General features: G+C 46.5%; 1 protein-coding gene across 2 annotated transcripts in view; it reads right to left on the reverse strand.

Moving 5' to 3' along the window:
- Positions 1 to 16271, reverse strand: part of CABLES1 (Cdk5 and Abl enzyme substrate 1) — a 102678-nt gene that overhangs the window by 24516 nt on the left and 61891 nt on the right. The window contains exon 4 of one of the 2 annotated variants that reach the window (XM_027525821.1): positions 10352 to 10429. The exons of the other annotated variant lie outside the window; for it this stretch is intronic. Within the exon in view, the coding sequence (XP_027381622.1) occupies positions 10352 to 10429 (78 nt within the window). The remainder of the gene's footprint in view (positions 1 to 10351; positions 10430 to 16271) is intronic. 2 annotated transcript variants of the gene reach the window in all.

Below are 16271 nucleotides of genomic sequence, written 5' to 3' on the forward strand. Positions count from 1 at the left end.
AAGAGCAGGAAATATCTTTATGGGATGAGAAGATTAAAAGAAACAAGGCGTATTCAAATAGGTCCCTATTAAGAGTGCTCCAGGACACAGACATACAGAATAGACGTATGGACACAGGGGTGGGGGTGGGGGTGGGGAGAAAGGAGAGGGTGGGATGATGGAGAGAGTAACAAGGAAACATACATTACCATATGTAAAATAGGCAGCCAATGAGAATTTGCTGTATGACTCAGGGAACTCAAACCAGGGCTCTGTAACAACCTAGAGGGTTGAGTTGGGGAGGGAGATGGGAGGGAGAGTCAAGAGGGAGGGGACATATGCATATCTACGGCTGATTCATGTTGATGTTTGGCAGAAACCAACACAATACTGTAAAGCAATCATCCTTCAATTAAAAATAAATCTTAAAGACTTAAGAGTCTTAAGTTAAAAAAAAAAAAAAAAGAGGGCTCCTACATGGAGAGCTGGCTGTAGGCAGCAACAGAGTCCCAATCCATGTCTGTATCCTGTCTACCTAGGGTCTGATGTGCAAAGATGCTTAAAGAAGTGTTTACTGAGCAGAGGTCAACTGACTCCTTGTCGGTTCATAAAGATGGCACCGATGGTGGGTGTTTTTCCATTGTGCCCCTTTCCATCTGTCTCAATTTGCTCCCAGGCTCAGTGCTTTCCCAGGGCAGCCCTGCCTTTGCCTGCCAACTGGCCCCTTGATGCTGGAAGCACAGATTTCAGTTCGCAGAACCAACCCAGCCACCTTTACTCCACACTCCCCTTCTTCTTTTTAAAAAAAATGTTGGCAGCACCTAGTGGTATGTGGGATCCTAGCTCCCCGACCAGGGATCAAACCCACGTCCCCTGCATTGGAAGGCAAAGTCTTAACCGTTGAACTGCCAGGAAAGTCCCTCCATGTTCCCACACACTCCCCTTCTTGACTTCTCTCTTGTGAGAAATGGAGCCATAACAAAAATTATACTTTAAGTGCACATGAAATGCAAGACTCTTCTCCATGAGATAAACCCCAAGCCCGGTTTAAAAGGAACAAGAGAGGACTTCCCTGGTGGTAGAATGGATAAGAATTCACTTGCCAATGCAGGGGACACAGGTTCGACCGCTGGTCCGGGAAGATTTCATATGCTGTGGGGCAACTGAGCTGCGCGCCACAACTTCAGAGTCTGTGCTCTGGAGCCCATGAGCCACAACTATTGAGCCCACGTGCTGCAACTACTGAAGCCCATATGCCCTAGAGCCTGCGCTCCGCAACAAGGAGAAGCCACCGCAATGAGAAGCCCGTGCATTACAACGAAGAGTGGCCCCCACTCGCCGCAACTAGAGACAGCCAGTGAGCACCAACAAAGACCCAGCACAACCATAAATAAATGAATAAAATTATTAAAAAATTCAAAGGAACAGGGGTTCTTAGCCTATCCAAGTGCCTCACGGACACTTTGGACCACATGGAAGGGAGAGCTCTATGGGCAAAACTCCACCACCCCTGACCACAGGAACCCGTCTCCGGAGAATTACTGTGCCCCCTGCATACCACAGCCACCACTTTCCACCCCTGGCACTTCATCTGTATCATTCTACTTTCTAAATAACTACGGCACGCTGAGAATGAAAGTGAGACAGGAGAAGACTGTGTCCACCCTCGACAGCTACTGAGAAAACACACACTGCTCATTACAGTCCGGCAGGATCTCCCTCAGCGATGGATGGTCCTCCATCTGAGCCGTCCCGCAGGGCAGGCACGAGCCACATGGGGCAATGGAGCGCTTGCAGTGTGACCAGTCGACCGAAGAACTGAATTCTTACTTTTGGTTAAAATTTAAATAGCCACGTGTGGCTACTGTTCGGGATTAGTAAGTCGGCCTTCCAGAGGTGACCTGGCCACTTTCTGCCCATTGTCTCCGGGGATGTCTCTGACCCAGGCCCCAGCTCAGAGAAGAGTCCATGTTAGGAGCCCCGGAGTGAATGGGGCAGAGGCAGGACCCTGCGGATGGAGCCAGTGCAGCAGGTCTACCCTCAGCGGGGAGGAAATGAGGACTGTGACGCCCACGGTCACAGGGGACCCATGCCCCGCACCCCATCAGCATCCCAGGAACAGAGCTCCCGGCTGAGATAAAAATTCACATCCTATACGAGGCACAGAGTGGCACATCCTTTTGCCCTGAGGGGCTGTGTGGACAGAGGAGCATGGCAGTGAGGGTTTTGGTGATGCCAGCACATACAAAGGACAATAAGCAACGGTGCTCCCCAAGTCCACAGCATTCCAGGTCCTTAGTGCATCCTGGAGAGGAGAAGGGTGGTGCCCAGTGATAAAGTCTGAATTTCCTGTCAGTTTTGTAGAAGGGAGTTTATATTATGTCTATTAACTAAAAAGATATTTCTTGCAGACTGAAGCTGCTGCACCAATATTGGCTATATTCACATTTCAGAAACTTCACTGACATGGTTATAAATATCACAACTGCTCTAGAAAAACTGACTGCTTTGTGGTGGCAGCCGAGGGCACACTTGTTCATTTTTTTCTGCCTCATTTTCAGGAAGAGGTTGTCACTAACTTCAGGACTGCCATTTTGGTAGGACTGAATTAAAAGAGCCCACATATACACATCCATTTACACAGCCAGGTGTGCACGGAAAATCAAACATATCTCATCTTAGTCAATAATGTCATCTCTTCAATAGCTTTTGAATTTGTTCATATTGAGACTCTTGGGATCTTAAACAACACATCTTTTATAAAGAGGCTGACAAACTTCTCGAGGTGCCTTAGCTAAGTGCTCTTATAAGAGTTGGCGAAACCATATACAGTTAACCCTCCATATGCCAGGTTCTGCATCCATGGATTCAACCAACCTTGGATCAAAAATATTTGGAAAAAAAGTCCAAAAAGTTCCAAAAAGCAAAACTTGAATTTGCTGAGTGCTGGCAACTATTTATGTAGCATTTACATTGTACTAGGTATTATAAGTAACCTAGAGATGATTCAAGGGGCTTCCTAGGTGGTGCCAGTGGTAAAGAACCCACCTGCCAGTACTGGAGATGCTGGAGACAAGGGTTCGATCCCTGGGTCAGGAAGATCCCCTAGTGAAGGGCATGGAAACCTATTCCGGTATTTTTGCCTGGAGAACCCCATGGACAGAAGAACCTGGTGGGTTACAGCCCATAGTGTTGCGAAGAGTCGGACATGACTACAGCGACTTAGCACGCACATTCACAGAAATGATTCAAAGTACACAGGAGGATGTGTGTAGGTTATACAAAAATACGATGCCATTTTATTTAAGGGACTTAAGCTTCTGTGGATTTCAATATCCACCAGGGATCCTGGAACCAGTCCCCCATGGATAAGAACCACATGAAATTGCTGTTGTCTGTCTAACTCACATAAACAGCAACTTCATATCATGGCTCCTAATTTATAGACGCAGCAACTGCTCGGGGCTCACGTGTGAGTGTTAAGCAAGCAAGAGACCCATGGCCCTTGATGCCCCACTGTTTTGGGATTCAAGGGTTGAAGCTGACCTCAGAAAGGAGTTCTGAATGATGTTGCTGGTTTACCCAAAGAGAGTCCTCTAGAAACAGCAGTGGAAAAGAATTAAGCAGAAGTCCCAGAGGAGCAGTGATAAAATCTTGATGTTTTCTTTCTAAGATCATCCTTCTGAATTCTCATCAAAATGCCATATGAAAATAGAAATATCTTTTTAGCTTAAATGCCAGCATTAACCCTCCAGTACCAAGAGACTGAGCTGGATAACCAAACTGCAGCGGAAAGTAATTAAAAGCAAACTGAAGTTGGACATTTCTATTTCTCTGAAAAGCCTAGGAGATTATTTTTTCCCCCAGGTATCTCGAGAGTTCAAATGTCAATTTATTTATGTTCTACCTGCTTCTGAAAACGGAATGAGGCAGACTCAAGAATACCAGATGTGGATATTGTCCAAAATTGTATGCATTAAGGTTGAAATGCTGTTGCATGCACTCAGAGACAAACAGGGCCAATCAGATTACAGAAGAAAACCTCATTCGGGCAGATCTGCAGACAGAAACCCATAGTTAAGAAACCGCGGACAACGCAAAGGTCTGATTCCTTCTCCTCCACAGGCCTGGGGGATTCTACAGCTCAGACTTATTTTGCTACAAGAGCTCATTTCTCATTCTATTCAAGTCTGTTAACTTTTGCAGAAGCTGTAGGCATGAAACATGCTTTGAAAACTCAGCACAGATTTTTTTATACAACGTGTGGCCAATGGGGGATGGGGAGTGGATGCTGTCGGTTCAAGGAGGGGGAATGGGGAAGTGGGGAGGCTAAAACAGAGGATGAAAATGCATCTGGGGACGCATCCAATCAGCAGGTGGACCCTTAAACAAGGAGCAGAAACACAGGCTGGTTCTTTTGGGGGGTATAAACCCCTCCTTCACCGGATAGCACTGGAAGTCTATTCAATGTAGCTCTCCCGAAAGCTCCACGCTTGGAAAGCCCCCGGACCTCTGTCTTAGTTTTGGCTCCCACGGCATAAAGTGAATGTACATGATTGTACAGTTGTGAAGTCAACCGGCCAGAGCAGATGGCCAATCTAGATATTCTGATGCCCAAAGGGGGTTACCCAGGTTGCTATTAACCACACAATGGCCAACTCCTGATTTTACCTTATGTAACAGGCAAAATGATCTTTCATGAAACTGATCAAACAAGATTCCCTACTAGATAACAAGAAATTCAAGTGAAGACCCTTCCCTTAGGGAGCATATGAACCAATATTCCTCTTACTTTTAAAATAAAAAAGGATTTAACTACTTAATACCTGGGAAATAGAGGAAAAAACCGTGTCTGTGGTCAATTAACTGTTTTCCATGGCTTTCTGCTTCCAGAGTGGGGATGGCCTTTTATCCCTAGTCATTCTGCTCATGGTGCTCTAAACTCCAGACCTTGGAATGCCAGCCTGGAGCTCCACTGGGCACTTGCTCTTTAAAGGATCACAATAGGTTGAACACTGATGTGTAAATAATTTAAAAGCCAATTAAATATTAACAGGATTTCCAGATCCTGCAAAAACAAGAGAGCTTTGTGGTGCAGAAAGCAAAGCTTGTAAAACTGGATTAGGAAGGAAAATACCACTTGTGGGCTCATTTTAATTAAGAGCTCATACATCCACTGGAACTCAACCACACAGTATGTATCATCATCTGAGAGATCCTATTTGCCACCTCGTCAGATATGGTACAGCCGCCATCTTGGACTGGGCCTGCTCCCTTCTATCAGAGCAGAGCGATACAAAATCACAGTTTAGTTGATGGAACAATGCCCAGGACTGACGGGAAAAAGTGAAATCAAAGCAGCTTTTAGTCCAGAAGTCCAGCCTCTTCCACACTCAGCACTTCATTGATAAACCACCCCTCCTCCCCACTTGGGTAACGGGCAGACAATGAAGGGACCTTAACACAGCTTACACCAAAATCTTTGTCTAAAGGCAGTGCCTATAAACAGCGGGGTAATAGCATGATTCACCCATGAGATCATTCCTGAATCTGTCTCTGTGTGGAAATATGCTTGGTGTGAGGAAAGAAACACAATTTGTGAATGTGCAATTTTCCACAACGAAAAGAGATGTTTTTGGCGAAAATGGGTGGGGAGGAAGGGGGGATGGGCCGGGAGCAAGGCAGGCAGCACTTAGGCTTGGAGCCCCTAAGAATAGAAGAAGCTGTTCTCTGTGTCACAAAATGATCAATTCAGGAAATGGACCCAAGAGGATGACCTCATCTGAAATGCCTCAGTGCCAAAAAGCTAAGCACACACACACCATGTGGAAGCTGCTATTTTATATCACGCCCCCCAGAGGTACCTTGTGCTCCACTGGGAAGCCATTTTCTTCATCATATGGTCTCTGATACATTTGTTATTTTTTTAAAAGTCTTTATTGAATTTGTTACAATATTGCTTCCTTGTTCTGGTTTTCTGGCTAAGAGGCATGTGGGATCTTAGTTCCGGACCAGGGATGGAACCTGAATTGGGAGGCAAAGTCTTAACCACTGGACCACCAGGGATGTCCCTCTGATACATTTATCATAAAATTAACCCAGTGACTATCATTCAATCAGGTATGGTTATCTGGATGAGTCTGTACCCACACACGTCTCAGAAACTGGTTTCTGCTGGAATCACTAGTTTGGTCATCTTCTTACATAGCTCTGAATCACAAGTTAATTGGATTCATTCCTACTTCGTTTTCGTTGGATCCATACATATAATAGCTTCCCAGGTGGCTCAGTGGTAAAGAATCTGCCTGCCAATGAAGGAGACACCCGTTCGCTCCCCGGATCAGGAAGATTCCATGGTGAAGGAAATAGCAACCCACTCCAATATTCTTGCTTGGGAAACCCCATGGACAGAGGAGACTGGCAGGCTATAGTCCATGGGGTCATAAAGACTCAGACACAACGGAGCACACACAGACACACATATCATACATACAGGAATACCTACGGATGTCCACATGTTTCAGGAAGTAAGAGTATGTGGGCACCCACATCACTCCCCTTATGCACAGGGGCAATCCCCGGACTGGTCCCCAGTACAACGCCTGCATCTCTCACTCACCAGCAGGCTGTTATCCAAAAGCTTTCGAGTTGGCCCTCTGGACTCAGAATGCATTCTCTACTGATGCAATGTTATAAATGGCAATTAGCCCTTACAGGGCCCTTTTGGCCTGCAGCGTGACTCAACTAGCCCAACAGTACCAGCAAGAGCTACGGTTGCAGGAGCAACAGCTCTGAGGGTGAAAGACGGTGAAGACATAAGATGAAGCTGGGTTTCTCTTGTGGTTTCCTGGTTTGGGGCTGACCCTCCATATTTTAAAAGCGGTCGAGTTTGCATTATTTCCACCTCCCCCTTTGAATTTGCTTTTTCTTCTCAGGACTGCAGGAGCCTTTCTCCCAAGCTGTTTCTCCGTTTCACAATTTCCTCTCTCTCTAATTCTGAACTCATAGATTCCTTTAGAGCTCCCAGATTTTCCACTCCAGCTCCCATGGTGATGGCACACCAGCCCAGAGGATGGGGTGTGAGCTGAGAAGCAAGAGGAGGGGCAATGGTTTTAGAACGGTGGATGAGCTGTTTATCAAGTAGGATCTGCCTACTCAGGAAAGATGGGCATCTTGCTTACGATTCATTTTATAAGTGGAGGGTCGCCAAGCCAAACCACAAATCCATGCTAGAAAGAGAAGGTAATGAGTAATGTGGATAAAAAGCAACAAGACTCAGTTGGGCCTTGGCAACTGGTTGAGAGAAGAGGAGCTGGTTTAAGGCTGGGACTCTTCCCAGAAAATGGCATAATTTACAAGCTTAATCTGAGAAGAGTGTTTACAGCTATGGGAAGGTTTGATGTTTCAGTTATAGTGAAAAAGACAGGCAACATCTGTTCCTCTTCTCAGCAACCAGCTTCCAATAGCTTGTTTTGAAAGGTGGGATCTGGCAGAGCCTCTTACCACCAGCAAGAAAGATCAAAACAGAACAATCATCTTGTCATATTCCATACAAGCACATGTTCCAATGGAGGGAAAAAAAAAAGACTGGAAGGAAACAGACCAAAATATTCATGACGGCTTTGAGGTGAGGCTCAGTAATTTTCATCTTCCTTTTGTTTTTATGTACTTTCCAGATTTTTTTTTTTTTCTTTTTGAAGTGTGTTATTTGCTCAGTTCTGTCTGACTCTTTGCGACCCCATGAACTGTAGCCCGCCAGGCTCCTCTGTCCATGGGATTCTCCAGGCAAGAATACTGGAGTGGGTCGCCATTCCCTTCTCCAGGGGACCTTCCTGACCCAGGGATCAAACCTGGATCTCCTGCATTATTGGCAGATTCTTTACTAATTTGGCTGCACTGGGGCTTAATGACCCTGAGGCACATGGGATCTTCCCTGACCAGAGATTGAACCTGCATCCCCTGCACTGGAAGGTGAATTCCTAAAACCACTGGACCACCAGGGAAGTCCTAATTTTTAAAAATAATGATGTATCACTGAGGAAAACAAAGACCAACTCCAAGAGCAGATGAATCCCTTGGGTTTGTGTTTGTAGGCACCGGCTAACTCACCATGAAGAGGACTGGGAACTGCCGTATAGGGGCAGATCTAGAAAGAGTGATGAGGTAGCTCTGTGACCAAACACGTTCCCAAAGTTAACATTTACTGAGTATCTACTGTAGCCTGGCATGGTACTCAGAGTGTTCATATGTTAATCTTCCACTAATGTTCTCAAAACTCTGACGTTGACATTATAGCTAATTTTACAGACAAGTAAGCCTGGGCCCAGAAAGGCTGGTTAATTTGCTGGGACTGAGGATCCAGCCTGAGCCAGCTCTCTCCCATGTACCTGATGACTCCCTGGCTTGAGGGATGGATAAAGACTATGGTTTCCCTAATGGGACCATGAGGGACAGAGTGGACATGAGTGGGCGTCTCATCCTCACTCCCACTTTGCTGGAATAACTCTGCAGTTAGGGATTTTATTTATTGGTACTTTGTGTAAACTTGCATTGGAAGAATGGCTTCTTCAGCTAAAAAAGAAAAAGCCTGCAAACCACAGGACTAGACAGTCTCCGAGTTCCTTCTAGCTCTAAAAGTCTATCTTGGGAGCTGAAGAGCAGTCCCTGTCACTGAGCTCACATGAGCTGGTGTTAGCTGGTGCACTGTCCACACCAGATGACCTTTAATGAATTAGCTGGGGGATACCTGAGGAGAAATCTCAATGCCCTTGTGTCCAGGAAGAATTGATGCTTTTGAACCGTGGTGTTGGAGAAGACTCTTGAGAGTCCCTTGGACAGCAAGGAGATCAAACCAGTCAATTATAAAGGAAATCAGTCCTGAATATTCCCTGGCAGGACTGATGCTCAAGCTCTAATACTTTGGTCACCTGCTTCGAGGAGCTAACTCATTGGAAAAGATCCTGATACTGGGAATGACTGAGGGCAGGAGGAGAATGGGGACAACAGAGGATGAGATTGTTGGATGGCATCACCGACTCAATGGACATGAGTCTGAGCAAATTCTGGGAGATAGTGAAAGACGGAATCCTGGCATGCTGCAGTCCATGGCGTCACAAAGAGTCGGATGTGACTGAGCGACTGAACAACAACTACAACAACAAACAGTAAGATTATTATTGTTCTTAAGGTGGCACTAGTGGTAAAGAATCCGCCTGCCAATGCAGGAGACATAAGAGATGCAGGTTCTATCTTCTCTGGAGGAGGGCACAGCAAACCCATTCCAGTATTCTTGCCTGGAGAATTCCAAGGACAGAGGAACCTGGTGGGCTACAATCCATAGGGTCACAAAGAGTTGGACATAATTGAAAGCAACTTAGCACTAATAATAGTCAGTATTCCATGAATAAGATGCATGATGGAGATTTTGGTGTAGAGTAAGAATAAAGATCAGAGTGAGTTTAACAGGCTGGAAGTCTGACAGGTCTGTGGGAGGGGCGGGGAAGGGAAGGTCACGGTGAACGGGGAATGACCAGGCAGAGCCCATGGAAGTGGGTGGGAGAGGAGTGAATGGTCAGGGGCATAATGCCCTCGGAAGGGGCAACAGTCGGGTGTTACTGTTACAGTGACCAAAGGGCAACACCAGATTTGGTCTGCAGAAACCAGACCTGCCATCTCACAGTGCTCCTGTCATCCTCCACAGGGACCTGTCCTGCCCTAAATAATACCAACAGTTCCCTGATGACAAATAGTGGATGCAGTGAACAGGTGAGGGGGCGAAGGAGTCAGACTCAGGGTGGGGTTGGAGTGGAGAAACAACACAGAGTTCTGGGATGCAGAATGAGGAGGCGGGGCTTTGCCACGTCAGAGCATCACCTAGTTCTTTTTAGAGCAAAGGAGGGGCTTGTTGATCGAGACACGCGTGCATTCCTCCATCTGAATCACACAGGTCTGTTCCGATACTGCTTTGCTTTAATATTTGCTGCAGCTCACTGGTCACTGTCCGGCCCCCGGTTCAAGGGCGAGGACGCAGGAATGCCACCCATTCGTCTGATTCCTTTCTTGACCTACCTTTCTCCAAAAGTTGATGAGGCCCTGCAGGATGGGTGGGCCCCAGATTGCTCTTGCCTTAAAGTATTGCAAGAGGTTTAGAAACAGCAGGCAACATGCTAAGACACACACACACACACACACAAATAGCAACAACAAACAAGCTTCTTGGCTGAAAAGAAAGTGAAACTTTTTTTTCCTTTCAAATTTACAAATACTGAATTGGCGAGGCAAGCTCTTTGAAATGTAAAGCATGGCCACATCACACACAGGGTGTCAGAAGTTTTCGCCCAGAGGGCTACAAAGCAAGCATGCATATACATACCCAACTTGGGTACTGTCCCGATACGGCAGCACTGAAAATATACTACAGAAGGATCTTCTGCCACTGATAAGGACTATTCTAAAAAATAAAAATAAAAAACACAAACACAAATAAACAAACTAAATGCAAAGCGTCATAAGTTAAAAAAAAAATTCTATAGCAATTCAGCATTCATGGAATTCACAGCAGTATCTGTACCCTCCCGCCACCTCCTCCGACAGATGGTACTCTGTTCTGCTTGCAAAAACGGAACCTCAGGGCAGCAGAAGTTCGCTGCCACTCCTCATTTCAGTGTTAACACAGTGAGACCCCGAGAGGGTCTCTAAGGAACACATGAGCATGAATCCATTTTCTGGTGGGAGGGGCTGGCTGTGGGAAGCACGGGGCAGATGGAGCTCTGAGTCCAGGGTGCCCTATGGGTGGTGAACAGTCCTGCCACATTTAAACCATCAATTTCTACTTTTCAGTGAGCGATGCAAAAGCAACGGTGCCAGAAACCGTGAGCAGGAAAGATACTCAGATGCCATTGTGAGCATCAGGGCTTTTCATATGCTGGTGGCATGTTAGCTTCTGAGAATAAATTGAGGGAACAATTACATAATCAGTCTTAGCCTCCATTCCTGCTAAAAAGATACTACTGGAAACAGTTCTACATGACGCTCTTATGCAATCAAAGGCACTTAAAAAAACATTAAAAAAAAAAACCCAAAAAACCTCCCCAGTGCTTATCTTGGCATCTGAGAATAACTTTTGCCAAAGAGGATTGCTGATGAAAAGATGAAGAAACAGTGGGGGAGATTAAAAGCCAACATTCTTCAGCATGATGGTAACACATCAGATATGGAGCTTACTGAGTTTGATTATCTTTTCCTTCAATAATTATTATCAGGGAATAAAGCAGTATGTTTGGGTATTTTGACCTTGGTTTAAAACTATGATATTCAATTGCCTACATGCCCAGAATTAAGTCAGGTTCCCTGGCATGGGGCTTCCCTGGTGGCTTCGACGGTAAAGAACCTGCCTGCAAAGCAGGAGACCCAGGTTCGATCCCTGGGTCAAGAAGATCCTCTGGAGAACGGAATGGCAACCGACTCTAGTATTCTTGTCTGGAGAATCCCACGGACAGAGGAGCTTGGTGGGTTACAGCCCACAGGGTTGCAAAGAGTCAGACATGACTGAGTGACTAACACTTTGATACTTTTCCTGGCATGGCAGGTTCCCAGGCCCTTTGTTTTCTGGCTCTTTCTGCCTCTCTGGTCTCAACACACACAGTATTTTCCCCTGCGCTTTATCACTCATCCATGATAGAAGTGCTTGCAGTACACTCACTTTTTTTTTCATAAGGTCCCTGTTGGGGACTATTTTTTTGGTCAAGCAGCATGCATGCGGGTGGGATCTTAGTTCCCCGACCAGGGATTGAACCTGTGCCCTCTGCAGTGAAAGTACTGGACTGTCAGGGAAGTCCCACCTTCATCTTTAAAAAAAATCCCTGCTGTTTCATATCTCCATCCTTTGCATGCTATTTCTTCTGACTGTTGTGTCTTACTAAGTATGCTGGGTGAACTCCTATTTAGTCTTCAGAACCCAGTTCACAAGTAACCTCCCCAGGAAGAATTTCCTCCCCTTTCACTGAGTTACTCTTTCCCTCTATGGTGCGGCCTCCACTCTGTTTTTACTTCCAGGAAATCCTGATCACAAAGCGCTGCTAAACACTTGCTGCCCGCATCTTCTCCATACCTGACAGCTGCTCCAGAAACAGCCTGGGCAAGGCGGTGCTTCAGAGCAGCCCTGAGTACCCGTCACTGGGAAGGCAGGACCAAAGCTCCAACCTCAGCCTCCAATACCAGCTCTGGCACCTTTCTGTGACCTCAGGCAGCTCACTCATTCTCCAGTTTCCTCAGCCAAAACCATGGCACAAAAATCAGTAGCCATCTCATTGGAATGTTGTAAAGAGTAAATGAGTTCCCATATTGCAAAGTCTACAGAACAGGGCCAGACAAATAACACGGGCTCAATAAATACTCACTATTTTCACCAGGAGCTGCCCTCTTGGGTTGAGGTAAGTTTTCTCAACAGTCTGTGGATTCAGACCCTAAAATACACAGGCCTGCTAAAGGCGAAAGGTTGAGAAAGGACAGCTGAAGGCCGACACACGCAGCCTCACAGAGGTGAACGGGGACACAAGGTCCGTCTCTCCTGTCTCCAGGGAGATGTTTCTCATCAGATATCACAGACTCAAACCCTAGCCTCAGCTCCGAGAACAGAGCCAAGAAAGCTTATTCAGGTAGACCAAATGCACACCTATTAAGTGTCAATTAGGTGCCTTCATGTTAAGTCACTCAGTCATGTCTGACTCTTTGCGACCCCATGGACTGTAGCTCACCAGGCTCCTCTGTCCATGGGATTCTCCAGATGACAACACTGGAGTGGGTAGCCATTTCCTTCTCCAGGGGATCTTCCCGACCCAACACTCAAACCCGGGTCTCCTGCATTGCAGGCAGATTCTCTACCGACTGAGCTATGAGGGAAGTCAATTAGGTATCAGATTCTAAATGCTTTAACTGATGAGGCATGAATGAGTCAGTAACAGAACTGATGTACTAGCTGGTGTGACTGGGGATTTGAACCATGCACTTTAACATCCTGGGCCTCAATGCCTTGCTCTTCTCTATGACTTAGTAGAAAAATCTGCTCCTTCAGGTTTGACTAGGCACCCATGGATGCTTTTGTCAAAGTTTTTCTAGGGCAGCTTTCCAGACTGGCCCTCAGGTCATCAGGAGGAGTGTGGGGTGGGGCCAGAGGGTGACCGATCACAACAGCCCTGATCACAATCGCACAGAAGGTGCAGGAGACCCAGGTGGCTCCTGCTCCCACTCTGCTCAGCCTGGGCCCCTTTCTAGATGGAAGGATAGAGATTCCCAACACACAGCGCCCCCGCCAGCGGGGCGCCCACCCAGGCAGGAGGCAAGTCCGAGTCCCTCGTGATCCTTCCACATACAGAGGAAAGCATGTGCTGCACAAACTCAACAGGCTTAGTTAGTGGTCCTGAGCTTCCTTCATTACTCACTGCTCATGTGGCCTTCCTACCCACACACAGAAACCAGACATTTTTGAAAATTCATTTTTAACTAGAGGATAACTGCTTTACCATGTTGTGTTGGTTTCTGCCAAACATCAGCATGAATCAGCCACATGTCCTGATGTGTCCACCTGATGCGAAGAACTGATTCATTTGAAAAGACCCTGATGCTGAGAAAGATTGAAGGCGGGAGGAGAAGCGGACAACAGGGAATGATGAGATGGTTGGATGGCATCACCGACTGGATGGACATGAGTAAGCTCCGGGAGATGGTGATGGACAGGGAAGCCTGGTGGGCTGCAGTCCATGGGTTTGCAAAGAGTCAAACACAACTGAGCGACTAAACTGAACTGATACACATGTCCCCTCCCCCTTGAACCTCCCTCCCACCTCCCACCGCATCCCAACCCTCTAGGTCATCACAAAGCACCAGGCTGAGCTCCCTGTACCATATAGCAGCTTCCCACTAGCTCGTTATTTTACACATGGTAGCTACTCTCTCAATTCATCCCATCCTCTCCTTACCCCGCAGTGTCCATAGGTCTGTTCTCTATGTCTGCAGCTCTATTCCTGCCCTGCAAATAAGTCCAACAGTACCATTTTTCTAGAATTTTTGGACACTTTTAATAGAACAAGAAGATGTGCTTAGTCACTCAGTCATGCCTGACTCTTTTCGACCCCATGGATTGCAGCCCGCCAGGCTCCTCTGTCCATGGGATTCTCTAGGCAAGAATACCGGAGTGGGTTGCCATGCCCTCCTCCAGGGGATCTTCTCAAACCAAGAATCAAATCCAGTCTCCTGCAGATTCTTTACTGTCTCAACAACCAGGGAAGGCTGAACAAGAAAATCAGAGACTATAAATGTAAACCTTCTTTCCAAAGTTTCAACCGGGATGTGCCCATTACTAAACGGTACATTAATTCAATTGCATGCTACTGCCGTGTGATCCTCACTTCGAGATGCAGGAGAGGCTGGCAGCATGGGTCTGAGAGAGTCATTTCCTAGGCAGGTTGATAGGGAGTCTAGGGGTCCCCAAGGAGAGAGGGGTCTGGAATTCTCAAGGAGGAAGAAAGGACAAACTTTTTTTCTTTCTCCACATTCCTTAGGATTATATAACAATAATGTATCCTGCCTGAGGACAGTCTCTGGATTAAGGACAGACTTTGGATTAAACCTTCTGGCTAATTCTGTTATCTTAAAATGTAAATTATGGGAGTAGGTCTGATGAGGTCTTTACAACCTCCAGACATTCTTTGGATTCACTGGAGAGTATATAACTTCATTGTTAACACTAGCAAGCGGGTACTCTTTCTGCCCCCTTCTGATGCCTATGTCAGAAGCTTTCTCTATCTCCTTTATACTTTAATAAAACTTTACTACACAAAAGCTCTGAGCGATCAAGCCTCGTCTCTGGCCCCGGATTGAATTCTTCTCCTCCGGGGGCCAAGAATCCCGGTGTATTCGCGTGATTCAACAACAACCTTTCAGGTCCCACTCAGAAAAAAAACTGTTATTCTAATGCCCCGGTCAAGTCTAGCTCCTACAAGGTGATTGCTTCACATCAATTACAGGAGGGTTGGTCCTCCTCTGGTTGGCCATTTTTGAGCAGCTGGAGGAGAGGGCAGGAAGGAAGGAAAGAAAGAAGACAACATCTTGGGGCACCTTCTTTCCATTCTTGGGTCCAACTACCCCTAGATGCCCACTCTTGGCAGGGACCAGAGGAGGAATCCAGAGGAGAGATCTGCACGGCACCCTGCAACAGATCTGCAACTCTTCACGCTCTGGAGAGCTGAAAGGAGCCGGCAGAGCTCCCAAGAACACATCCTACGTGTTTCCCGAAACATCTTTGGAGTCAAGGGGGGACTTGAGGTCTTCGCCAGAGCACACAAGTATCAACAAGTGGCCAGCTCTTGACAGTTTCTTGCTCTAGTGACTTCAAATGGCATGAGTCTCAAGATGGATCCCACGTGACCAACTGCTGTGTCAAGAACCTGGAGGGCTCACGTGAATTTGCAGCTTTGCTCTTTACAAGCATCAGGGCAATGTCCATCATAACTGAGATGCTCACAAAGAAAGTCAGATTTGTTTGCCTCCTTTGAGTGCATTTGTGAAAGAATTAAATCACATGCTAGTTGTCTGGAATGATGTTAAGACAGCCAAACTCCATTTCCAATGGGCTTTGGAAATTCACCATGTTTTCCCCTCCAGCACTACAGTTATCTTCCTCTGGGCCCAAATGTCATGCAAGAAGCCCACAGAATTTTCCATCTGTAACATATAACACTTGGAGTCAAGATGACCAAAAAGCATTACACAAAAGATTAGGACTTCAAAAGAGGGATTAACTCCGGGGAGATGGGTCTTTAAGGAATTAAAGATCACATTTCCATACAAACATCTGCTGGAGGGGAAAAAAATAGCAAGCGGGAAAGTTCCCCAGGGCTGCAGCTCACGTGGGCAGAGTTCCCTCTGGACATACCATGTTTTCTGAGCCCTTAGGAAACATTGAGTGTGCTCATCTGCTGGAACACCGTCTGATCTTCTTTATGTAGCTCCATTTCCGGGCTTACGAAAGTGTTTCTGGTATGAGGGAATTTACAGCTTCAGACCACAAAGCCTCCAAAGGCACGCTTTGCCCGTGAGATGCTGGAGCCCTCAGAAACAGCGTGGAGATGCATGAGGGTCACCACAGCTGATCCAGGACTGCAGACCACTTTCACTGCGTCTGCTTTCAAAATATCTGACCACGCAACGTCTAACACCATCCAAGATCCTTAAGTGTTCTCTCATACGCCAAATACTGGCTTCTTGTTCTATTTCCAGCCCCCTGGGGAGTCTCT

Source organism: Bos indicus x Bos taurus, chromosome 24 (assembly GCF_003369695.1).
Source record: "Bos indicus x Bos taurus breed Angus x Brahman F1 hybrid chromosome 24, Bos_hybrid_MaternalHap_v2.0, whole genome shotgun sequence".
Classification (NCBI taxonomy): domain Eukaryota; kingdom Metazoa; phylum Chordata; class Mammalia; order Artiodactyla; family Bovidae; genus Bos; species Bos indicus x Bos taurus.